The following is a 12,575-nucleotide window of genomic DNA, read 5'->3' on the forward strand; positions in this document are numbered from 1 at the left end:
ATACCGTCTTTATCATTATATCTATAAATGTATTTATAGCTTGTTCTACTGCCATTATACATAAATGTATTTATAACTTGTTCTACTGCCATTATACATAAATGTATCTACAACTTATTATACCGTCTTTATCATTATATCTATAAATGTATTCACAGCTTGTTCTACAGTCATTGTATCTATAAATATATTTACAGATTGTTCTACTGTCAATGCATCTATAAATGAATTCACAGCTTTTTCTGCAGTCAATGTACCTATAAATATATTACTGATTACCGACGTGTACGGTAATCAAAGTTATTGAAGCCATTATGGAAGTTTAGTATGTGTCATACGTAAGGTCACAGGAGTTACCCCCCTTTGACAGTAGTTAATAATTTAGAGTTATCTCGCTTTGCATAGGAAAGCATTGTATAGAACGTTATCCCAGCATGCTAAGTTAACATCCGGTCATCGACAGATTAGCAAATAAGAGGCACATGCTTGCAGAGAATTTTAATTTGTACTGATCGGATTTCTTAAGTATGCCAAGAGGTCTTGGAATTAGGAAGCGGCGAGGTCCCGGGGTGGCTTTGTCTCCGCCCCCAGAGAAAAGAAAAGGGGGAAGGCGAGCAGTTCCCCTCCCAAAAAGGACGGAGACCGCCGCTGGCGAGACCCGGAGGGAGACTCCACGTGGTCAGCTGCCAGAGGTACCAGTAGTAGAGCTAGAGGAGGTACAAGTGGAGGATGGGATCACAGGTATGGGCATAGAGCCCGAACCGCAGATGTTATTAAATGTACATGATAATGGTTACAATAATAGCACTACCCCCGAGATCGAAATTATCCCCCTGGAGTCCGACTCCATCGGTGACCATGTGCCCCGGGCTATAAAACAAAAAATCTGGGGTCACGAGTATATAAATTTGGCCCTTCTTTTAAAGGGCTACTCAGAATTGAATGACTTTTGCACTAGTGCGCCACTGGTTGTCGGATCCAGTGGGATGATAGAGACCCGCCCCCCTACGTGTAAAGAAAAAATACCAAATGTGGAGAAATGGACAGATGCTTTCCACATTTATATGTCCATTTATTTGGAAAGATTCCCCGCTAAGGTACAGGAACTTTTGCAGTATGTAAAAACAATACGTGGGGCAGCTTGTCAGGGTGTGCCGGGGGGTTGGCGAGTGTATGATGAGCAATTTAGGGCTCGTCTTAGTCAATCTCCTGGTTTAGCATGGAACCAAATTAATTCAAACCTTTGGCTCCGGGTAATGACCCCTCAAGCCGGTGGAATGGGGAAGAACAATGTGGTCAAGGGAGGTAACAAGGAGTGGGGTGGGAAACATTCCAAGCCATCGCCTTGCTTTGGCTTCAATAGGAGTAAATGTACGTATAGTAACTGCAGGTACACTCATGTTTGCAGTATTTGTGCTGCTGACCATAGTGCATTGCAGTGCACTAAGTCTTTTCGGCCCTCAGCTGCAAGTTCCAGTCAAGGAAAAAACCCCCATGGCAGTGTCCAGTCTGGGAAAAACCCCAATAAATAGTAAAAAATTAAAACAGGAATTGCTTGATTACCCAAACCATCAAATCACACAGGAGCTTGTTGATGGTTTTTCAGAGGGATTTCCTTTGCATTATCAGGGTATTAGGGAGGATACTGATTGTTTAAATTTAGGTTCAGTCAGACAGAATGTCAATATGGCCCTTAAAAAAGTTCAAAAAGAGGTGGATCTTGGAAGGGTTGCCGGTCCATTTAAGGAAAGACCTTTACCAAATTTGAGACTTTCTCCTTTGGGTCTGATTCCAAAGAGTACACCGGGGGAGTTTCGTTTAATCCACCACTTGTCACATCCTAAAGATAATTCAGTTAATTCTGGTATCGATTCGGATTTGTGTTCTGTTCAGTATACCAAATTTGATGCGGCGATTGAATTGGTCCAAAATTTAGGTCAAGGGGCTTTATTAGCAAAATCCGATATCAAATCAGCTTTTAGGTTACTGCCAATATCTCCACAAGACTTTGATTTATTGGGATTTAAGCTTCGGGGTTATTATTATTTTGATAAATGCTTACCGATGGGATGTTCATTATCATGCAGCTTATTTGAGAAATTTTCAAGTGCTTTAGAATGGATAGTTCAAAATAAATCAGGAAAACGATCTGTATTACATTATCTTGATGATTTCCTTTTTGGAGGTAAAGCTGGTTCCACCCAATGTAAGGATTTATTGGAATGTTTCTTAGCTTCTTGTGAAAACCTGGGAGTCCCTATTGCTGAGGAAAAGACGTTAGGCCCTTGCACTGTGTTATGTTTCCTAGGTTTAGAAATTGATACTGTAAATCTTACAATTAAAATTCCTGCAGCTAAAGTAGTTGAGATTTGTGAGAAGCTAGAAAATGTGTTCTCAAAGCAGAAAGTAACTTTAAGGGAAATGCAGTCGTTGATTGGGGCATTACATTTTGCTTGTAGGGCTGTAAGACCTGGGCGGACTTTTTGTCGACGTCTAATTAATTCAATTAAGGGTTTAACTCAGCCCCATCATCGCATTCGGGTTACTGGGGAAGTCAAGCAAGATATTGAGGCATGGTTATATTTCTTTAAGGGTTTTAATGGAGTTTCAGTGTTTCTAAACAAGGAATGGGAGAGTTCTCAGGATTTGTGTTTGTACACTGACAGCGCCGGGGGCCCAGGAATGGGGTTTGGGGCCTTTTTTAATGGTAAGTGGTGTTTTGGAGTATGGCCAGTCAAATGGCATGATCAGGGCTTAACCAGAAGTATTACACTGCTTGAATTTTTCCCAATTTTAGTGGCCATAGTTGTTTGGGGGGAATTACTAACTAATAAAAAGATATTGTTTAGGTCAGACAATACAGGAGTTGTAAGCATCATTAATTCTCTAACATCTAAGTCAGATCTGGTTATGAAACTAGTCCGGTCATTTGTTTTGAGATGTTTAAAATTTAACATATTGTGTAAATGTTCACATATCCCTGGTGCTGATAACACTGTTGCTGATTCAATTTCACGTTTGCAGTGGGACAGATTCTTCCAGTTAGCTCCAGGCGCAGAACGGGAGCCACATGTGGTGCCAAACCATCTATGGGAAATCTTCAATTAGAGATTGAGACTTTAATTCAGGGTAGTTTGTCCAATAATACAAAGCAGGCATACAGTACAGGCCTGTCATCTTTTAAAAAATTCCGAGAGTTATACAGGCTATCTGAGATGTGGCCTGTGCCTATCAATCATTTGCTACAATATGTGGCTTATTTATCTATCAGTGGAGCATCCCCTAGCACTACACAAACTTACTTGTCAGGTATAAGTTACCACCACAAAATTAAGGGGTGGGGGGATCCTGCAAAACAATTTTTAGTACAGAAAGTTATGGAAGGTTATAGGCGTACAAAGGCATCTCCTGATGTGCGAGCTCCAATTACCTTAGATATCTTAAGGAAGATTGTAGGTGCATTACCGTTTGTTTGCACTTCAACATATGAAACAAGTTTATTTCGTGTGGCCTTCCTGTTAGCCTTTTTTGGTTTTATGAGGGTTGGTGAACTTACTAGTACTGCTAATTCAGATCATGCAGTGGGACTATCAGATGTGTCTTTAAATGATCAGGAGGTGACATTAAAACTAACCCACTCAAAAACAGATCAGACAGGTAAGGGTCATATTTTGGTTATCAGTGCTTGTCCAGATTTATCATTGTGCCCGGTTAAGGCAACATCAGCATTCCTTAGGATACGTCCTAAATCTCTAACTCGTGAATTTCTTTGCCATGCTAGTGGAAGGTCATTGTCGCGTTACCAATTTTCAGCAGTTTTGAAGAAAACATTGCAGTTCGCTAATGTCCCAGCTGCCAATTTTAAAACTCACAGTTTTCGCATAGGGGCGGCGTCTGCGGCTTCGTTGCAGGGAACTCCGGATGAACAGATAAAAGTGCTGGGCCGCTGGAAGTCGGCATGTTTTCAGAGATACATACGTATTAGTGCTCCAACATTGTTATGCCGTTAGCTGTTTATTACTGCTTGTTTAAGGACATACTTTAATTTACCAGTAGCGTTGTTCGTTTTTGTGTATATGCTGTAATTAATTAGAGTAGGACAGATGCTAATATTGTAAGTTCATTACAGATGTGTGGATCATTGGGTCTTCATTAGTTTATTGGGCAGAGAAGAGGGCAATACAGAGACTGAACAACAACCTTCGTCTTGAGAATATTAAAGTAGACATTACATGGACAGGTATTCGGGGTATGCATTGGCGGGATTTAATCCCTAAGGTCCGTCAGATGTTGTCAGTGAGTCAGGCAGGTCCCCCTTCTATGATGATATTACATTTGGGCTCCAATGATTTAGTTGACCGCCCATGTGCTGAGTTACAAGAGGCAATTGCAAATGATATCCAATTGCTCCACCAGCTATGCCCGAAGACTGTCCTGGTCTGGTCAGATGTTTTGTGTAGGTTGTTTTGGTTTGGGGCTGGGAATTTGAGAGCAGTTGAGAGAAAGCGGGCACGGATAAATAGGAAAGGTAGAAAAGTAGTGAGAGCCTTTGGGGGGAAAATCATACACCATACAGAAATATCTTTTGATTGTCCAGGCCTGTTTCGTAAGGATGGTACTCATTTGTCTGATATTGGTAATGATATATTTATAACTGATTTTCAATCAGCACTTGAGACATTCGTGAAAACAAATGCTATAGCTTTTTAGCTGCTAAAATTAAAGGGCGTAGGGCATTGGTTGTTGCCAGATTGGGGCAGTAAGCTTTGCTTTCTGTTTGGCGGAATTCTGGCAAGTTGGCGGCAGCATGTGTCAATAAGCAAATTCCCCTTTCATTTTTAAGTGGTACGGGTATCCAGGGTAGGTCTGCTTGGTTTCCCAAGGGACATAACTCAGGAGGAAAAGTGATAAGGGGAGGTAACTCTGCAAGAGATGGATGATAGATCCAAGTTTGGGTGTTGGCTATGGGAGCCATCACAGTGTTTCATAGGCAACTGCTTGGAGCACACCAGCATGGTGTGCTTACACAAGAGTTGTGTTCGCCTGGTTTCCCAGGGAACAGCCCTATAGTGTTGCTGTTTGTTGCTCATTATGCTGGTGGGCATTCAGCTTGGTGCTGTTTGTCGGGTAACCATGCAGGTGAGCATTCAGCAGTTTGCTGTTTGCTGGACACTATGCTAGTGGGCATTCGGCTGGAGATATCAGTCTCTTGTAGAGTTTCAGGTATATATAAATATATATGCTTGTTGGCACATGCTGCTGCTGTCTGGTTCAAAAAATCTGTGGCCGTATCCCAGCAATGAGTTTGTGTTGTTTGTATGGAATAAGGGTCTTGAAATAATACTGATTACCGACGTGTACGGTAATCAAAGTTATTGAAGCCATTATGGAAGTTTAGTATGTGTCATACGTAAGGTCACAGGAGTTACCCCCCTTTGACAGTAGTTAATAATTTAGAGTTATCTCGCTTTGCATAGGAAAGCATTGTATAGAACGTTATCCCAGCATGCTAAGTTAACATCCGGTCATCGACAGATTAGCAAATAAAGGCACATGCTTGCAGAGAATTTTAATTCCCACCCTCCCAACCCCTATTTCTAGTTGACATTCATTGTTTTATTACAGTATTGGTAAAATAACTTGTATGCTGTGCTTAAGCAATATTCTGCTGTTAGTTCTTTTTGTTTCAGTTTTCTCCAAGACATTATCTGGATATTTGGAAACATATACCTGACAAGGACGTTGTACAGTGTGATTCATAGCGTGCCTTATTTCAGAAATCATTCTGGAGTTGTGTTCGGTTTTGTTGGCTAGTGGACTGTAAGTATTATTGTCTCGTATTAATGGACGATTCATGTGTGAGCTTTTCCTGGTGAGGACATGTTATGCCAGTGTGCTCAACAACAAAAAATTGGTGAAGAGTTAAAATTAAACTGCGCTTACTTTAAAGATTAAAAAGTGTGCAATTCATCAATTAACAACATTGATAGCAAAGTTCATTTGGATAAACAGGACTTTAACAGAAGTGAGTGATACTACATCATCTACATGGGAAAGAATATCAAGTGACTATGATAATTCCATGTTTTGTTTGTTTTCTTTGTCACAGGTTTGCTGTTTTGAATAAATTAGCGGAATTCTGGCAAGTTGGCGGCAGAATGTGTCAATAAGCAAATTCCCCTTTCATTTTTAAGTGGTACGGGTATCCAGGGTAGGTCTGCTTGGTTTCCCAAGGGACATAACTCAGGAGGAAAAGTGATAAGGGGAGGTAACTCTGCAAGAGATGGATGATAGATCCAAGTTTGGGTGTTGGCTATGGGAGCCATCACAGTGTTTCATAGGCAACTGCTTGGAGCACACCAGCATGGTGTGCTTACACAAGAGTTGTGTTCGCCTGGTTTCCCAGGGAACAGCCCTATAGTGTTGCTGTTTGTTGCTCATTATGCTGGTGGGCATTCAGCTTGGTGCTGTTTGTCGGGTAACCATGCAGGTGAGCATTCAGCAGTTTGCTGTTTGCTGGACACTATGCTAGTGGGCATTCGGCTGGAGATATCAGTCTCTTGTAGAGTTTCAGGTATATATAAATATATATGCTTGTTGGCACATGCTGCTGCTGTCTGGTTCAAAAAATCTGTGGCCTTATCCCAGCAATGAGTTTGTGTTGTTTGTATGGAATAAGGGTCTTGAAATAATACTGATTACCGACGTGTACGGTAATCAAAGTTATTGAAGCCATTATGGAAGTTTAGTATGTGTCATACGTAAGGTCACAGGAGTTACCCCTCTTTGACAGTAGTTAATAATTTAGAGTTATCTCGCTTTGCATAGGAAAGCATTGTATAGAACGTTATCCCAGCATGCTAAGTTAACATCCGGTCATCGACAGATTAGCAAATAAGAGGCACATGCTTGCAGAGAATTTTAATTCCCACCCTCCCAACCCCTATTTCTAGTTGACATTCATTGTTTTATTACAGTATTGGTAAAATAACTTGTATGCTGTGCTTAAGCAATATTCTGCTGTTAGTTCTTTTTGTTTCAGTTTTCTCCAAGACATTATCTGGATATTTGGAAACATATACCTGACAAGGACGTTGTACAGTGTGATTCATAGCGTGCCTTATTTCAGAAATCATTCTGGAGTTGTGTTCGGTTTTGTTGGCTAGTGGACTGTAAGTATTATTGTCTCGTATTAATGGACGATTCATGTGTGAGCTTTTCCTGGTGAGGACATGTTATGCCAGTGTGCTCAACAACAAAAAATTGGTGAAGAGTTAAAATTAAACTGCGCTTACTTTAAAGATTAAAAAGTGTGCAATTCATCAATTAACAACATTGATAGCAAAGTTCATTTGGATAAACAGGACTTTAACAGAAGTGAGTGATACTACATCATCTACATGGGAAAGAATATCAAGTGACTATGATAATTCCATGTTTTGTTTGTTTTCTTTGTCACAGGTTTGCTGTTTTGAATAAATTAGCGGAATTCTGGCAAGTTGGCGGCAGCATGTGTCAATAAGCAAATTCCCCTTTCATTTTTAAGTGGTACGGGTATCCAGGGTAGGTCTGCTTGGTTTCCCAAGGGACATAACTCAGGAGGAAAAGTGATAAGGGGAGGTAACTCTGCAAGAGATGGATGATAGATCCAAGTTTGGGTGTTGGCTATGGGAGCCATCACAGTGTTTCATAGGCAACTGCTTGGAGCACACCAGCATGGTGTGCTTACACAAGAGTTGTGTTCGCCTGGTTTCCCAGGGAACAGCCCTATAGTGTTGCTGTTTGTTGCTCATTATGCTGGTGGGCATTCAGCTTGGTGCTGTTTGTCGGGTAACCATGCAGGTGAGCATTCAGCAGTTTGCTGTTTGCTGGACACTATGCTAGTGGGCATTCGGCTGGAGATATCAGTCTCTTGTAGAGTTTCAGGTATATATAAATATATATGCTTGTTGGCACATGCTGCTGCTGTCTGGTTCAAAAAATCTGTGGCCTTATCCCAGCAATGAGTTTGTGTTGTTTGTATGGAATAAGGGTCTTGAAATAATAATAGATTGTTCTACTGTCAATGTATCTATAAATGTATTATAACTTGTTCTACTGTCATTATATATATCATTGTATTTACAACTTAGTATACCGTCTTTATCTTTATATCTATACATGTATTTACAGCTTGTTCTACAGTCATTGTATCTATAAATGGAATTATAACTTGTTATACTGTCATTGTATCTGTACATGTATTTGCATCTTGTTCTACTGTCATTATATCTATAAATGTATTCACAGCTTGTTCTACTGACATTATATCTATAAATGGAATTATAACTTGTTATACTGTCATTGTATCTGTACATGTATTTGCATCTTGTTCTACTGTCATTATATCTATAAATGTATTCACAGCTTGTTCTACAGTCAATGTATCTATAAATATATTTATAGATTGTTCTACTGTCATAATATCTATAAATGTATTCACAGCTTGTTCTACAGTCAATGTATCTATAAATATATTTATAGATTGTTCTACTGTCAATGTATCTATACATGTATTTACATCTTGTTCTACTGTCATTATATATCAATGTATTTACAACTTATTATACCGTCTTTATATTTATATCTTTAATAAAGAAAATGTGTGTTGTTTTCAAGTTCAGTTCGTTGGTAATGAGTATAAATTGCAGGACACAAAGCGAAGAATTCAAGTGGAGTTTGCTTTTCTCTTGTATTTCTTTCTCATATATCAAACATATGTGGCACATTACATAGAAATAAAATGAAAGTTCACTCGTATTGGTAATCCAATATGTAGACACCGAATTAGTTGTCCGTAGATGGCGATCCACCTTATAAAAGTTCAGAATTGGAATAATGTTCACACACAGTTCACTATCTGGTAATCCAAGAAATATCCGTAGTGACCGCCTTGAAGGTTGGGGTTCCAACTGATGTTTATAAATCAGGCATGGGTTTTTATAATAAAATGACCATTGTCCAATAGGTAAACCCGGATGTAATCAAGATTAATAGCATAAAGATAGTATCACAATTAAACGAGTAGACAATATATCGACAGTTTGATAGAAAATATATCTACTTAAGCTTATCAATGACACCATCGCCTCAAGGAAGGTTATAAACACTTTGACATGTGAATACTATATGTAATTGTCGGTCACTCCACAAAAATAAGACCACAATGCCTTAGGGTAGATTTTAAACTGATCAACATATCTATAGGTAAAATATACAATTATATAACAACAAAGAACATCTCAAATTTCTCTATGACAACTTCCTTCTCGCTCAGGAAGACTCTGTCCCAGAGTCTAAATTATTTGTCAAACAAGTCAGTGTTGATAATCTAAATACACCTAGGCTTTTCTCAACTGTATAACGTTCATTCAATAGATTGTCCATCAAATTAACACACATGTAATAAAAGTGGATACTGTTGTTTTCAAGAGACTGTCATTGGATTTCATTGACTCCTTCAAATCTAGAAGTATAATTAGCTTAAGCTTAAGCATGGGTTAGCAAAAACTGCTAAAAACTTAATAGTAACCAAATTGGTTTCCAAAATTTCCTCGTCTTCGATTTGGCCGAAATGGTTGGTTATGATTGGGAAGTGCGTCATTTTGACAATTTTGTCGAGACGTTTGAGAATTTACAAGCAAATTTTCTCTTTCGAAATTCTGAATCGTGCTTTCAGGATTAGCGATTGTTTCCTTATATTTTGTGATGTCTTTTTCAAGACGAGCTATTTGACCAGATTTATCATCGTTTCTTTTTTCAAAAAATGCATTCTCCCGTTTTAAACGCTCATGTTCACTCTGATACAAATTAAACGTTTCTGCAAAGCTGACTCTTAACTCATTAGTATAAGTTTGATTCTCGTTTAGTTCTAATTTCAAGCGTTCATTTTCAGCTTCAAGATTTTCTTTGGTGCTTTTGAGCTCTTTAATTTCCAGCTCGTTTTCATTTGTGCCATTGTTGCTTTTGATCTGTGGTACAATTTGTACTTGAATTTGATTTCTTTTGTTTATTTTTGTGAATTCTGAGTCAGAAAGGTCCGAAAATGGAAATTCACATACTATTGATTTTCGCGAGATGAACTCTGACATGCGTTTTGCGTCCCTGCTTTTATGAAATTTACTTTTTGATTTATGATTTTGGTTTGATTGGCCCGAAATTGGGCGCTTTGAAAAACAAGCCGGTGAGAAATGTCCGAATTTGCCACATTTGAAACATTGGGCTGATTTTGCCTGACAAGAGATATTAACGTGCTCTTGAAAATAACGGAATACCCACTTACCACATCTAAAACACTGATTCCGAGGCGACGATGTAGGGCTGTTAGATGACATAGGGGGTCCCTGGTGCCTTGTAGCCGTCGTTTGGCAGACGTCGTCAGGTGAACGTGTCCATCTTCGGTTGACAGGTAGATTTGGTAAAAACGTTGTTCGTGTCGCTGAGGGGAATGCTCTTTGGTACGACGTGTTGTTTCGGTATGTGGTATCCATTGTTGAAATGCGGAGCAGATTTGTGGCCACAGTCTTAGTCTTGGTGCTCCAAGGTTTAGGTCTCGCTGAGGTTCCCGGGGATCTTGTGCGTAACTTGGCTTACCTGTGGCAAGTTACTCCGAATTCTCTCACCAATTTTAATAAAGAAATTTGTGTGTTATTTTTCAAGTTCGGTTCGGACCGTTGGTAACGATATAAATTGCAGGACACAAAACGAAGAATTCAAGTGGAATTTGCTTTTCTCTTGTATTTCTTTCTCATATATCAAACATATGTGGCACATTACATAGAAATAAAATGAAAGTTCACTCGTATTGGTAATCCAATATGTAGACACCGAATTAGTTGTCCGTAGATGGCGATCCACCTTATAAATGTTCAGATTGGAATAATGTTCACACACAGTTCACTATCTGGTAATCCAAGAAATATCCGTTGTGATCGCCTTGAAGGTTGTGGTTCCAACTGATGTTTATAAATCAGGCATGGGTTTTTATAATAAAATGACCATTGTCCAATAGGTAAACCTGGATGTAATCAAGATTAATAGCATAAAGATAGTATCACAATTAAACGACTAGACAATATATCGACAGTTTGATAGAAAATATATCTACTTAAGCTTATCAATGACACCATCGCCTCAAGGAAGGTTATAAACACTTTGACATGTGAATACTATATGTAATTGTCGGCCACTCCACAAAAATAAGACCACAATGCCTTAGGGTAGATTTTAAACTGATCAACACATCTATAGGTAAAATATACAATTATATAACAACAAAGAACATCTCAAATTTCTCTATGACATATCTATAAATGTATTTATAGCTTGTTCTACTGCCATTATATAAAAATGTATTTACAACTTATTATACCGTCTTTATCATTATATCTATAAATGTATTTATAACTTGTTCTACTGCCATTATATATAAATGTATTTACAACTTATTATACCGTCTTTATCATTATATCTATAAATGTATTTATAGCTTGTTCTACTGCCATTATACATAAATGTATCTACAACTTATTATACCGTCTTTATCATTATATCTATAAATGTATTTATAGCTTGTTCTACTGCCATTATACATAAATGTATTTATAGCTTGTTCTACTGCCATTATACATAAATGTATTTACAACTTATTATACCGTCTTTATCATTATATCTATAAATGTATTTATAACTTGTTCTAATGCCATTATATATAAATGTATCTACAACTTATTATACCGTCTTTATCATTATATCTATAAATGTATTTATAACTTGTTCTACTGCCATTATATAAAAATGTATTTACAACTTAGTATACCGTCTTTATCTTTATATCTATAAATGTATTCACAGCTTGTTCTACAGTCATTGTATCTATAAATGGAATTATAACTTGTTATACTGTCATTGTATCTATACATGTATTTACACCTTGTTCTACTGTCATTATATCTATAAATGTATTCACAGCTTGTTCTACTGTCAATGCATCTATAAATGTATTCACAGCTTGTTCTGCAGTCAATGTATCTATAACTATATTTATAGATTGTTGTGCTGTCAATGTATCTATAAATGTATTATAACTTGTTCTACTGTCATTATATATATCGATGTATTTACAACTTATTATACCGTCTTTATATTTACAAATGTATTTACAACTTGTTATACTGTCATTATTTCAATAAATGTATTTACGGCTTGTTGTCATTGTATCTATAAATGTATCTACAGTTTTTCTACTGTCATTGTATCTATAAATATTTTCACTGCTTCTTCTGCTGTCATTATATTCTTTAGATGTGTTAACAGTTTGTTCTACTGTCACTGTATCTATAAATATAGATACAGCTTGTTGTCATTATATCTATAAATATATTTACAGTTTGATCTTCTGTCATTATATATTTACATGTATCCACAGTTTGTTTATTTTCACTGCTTGTTCTGCTCTCATTATATTCTTAAGATGTATTAACAGTTTGTTCTACTGTCATTGTATCTATAAGTATATTTACAGCTTGTTCTACTGT

General features: G+C 37.6%; 1 protein-coding gene across 2 annotated transcripts; it reads left to right on the forward strand.

The window, feature by feature from the left end:
- The first annotated feature begins 245 nt into the window (after window positions 1-245).
- Window positions 246-6,944, forward strand: LOC138307748 (integrase/recombinase xerD homolog). Of its 2 annotated transcripts, XM_069248611.1 has the most exons (2): window positions 252-741; window positions 3,025-6,944. In XM_069248611.1, the coding sequence occupies exons 1-2, from the start codon at window positions 528-530 to the stop codon at window positions 4,008-4,010; spliced, it is 1,200 nt and encodes a 399-aa protein (XP_069104712.1). In that variant the 5' UTR covers window positions 252-527; the 3' UTR covers window positions 4,011-6,944. The 2 variants fall into 2 exon arrangements, with proteins under 2 accessions (XP_069104713.1, XP_069104712.1); XM_069248612.1 differs by having other exon boundaries at window positions 246-6,944.
- Window positions 6,945-12,575: the final 5,631 nt, after the last annotated feature.

The sequence above is a fragment of the Argopecten irradians genome, chromosome 14 (genome assembly GCF_041381155.1).
Source record: "Argopecten irradians isolate NY chromosome 14, Ai_NY, whole genome shotgun sequence".
Classification (NCBI taxonomy): domain Eukaryota; kingdom Metazoa; phylum Mollusca; class Bivalvia; order Pectinida; family Pectinidae; genus Argopecten; species Argopecten irradians.

What these genes read in the sequence shown, in the direction of transcription:
- LOC138307748 (XM_069248611.1), top strand. Translation starts at nt 528, where the DNA reads ATGCCAAGAGGTCTTGGAATTAGGAAGCGGCGAGGTCCCGGGGTGGCT. An exon ending in AGTGGAGGATGGGATCACAG is followed by an intron (nt 742 to 3,024) that starts GTATGGGCATAG and finishes TCACGTTTGCAG; the next exon opens with TGGGACAGATTCTTCCAGTT.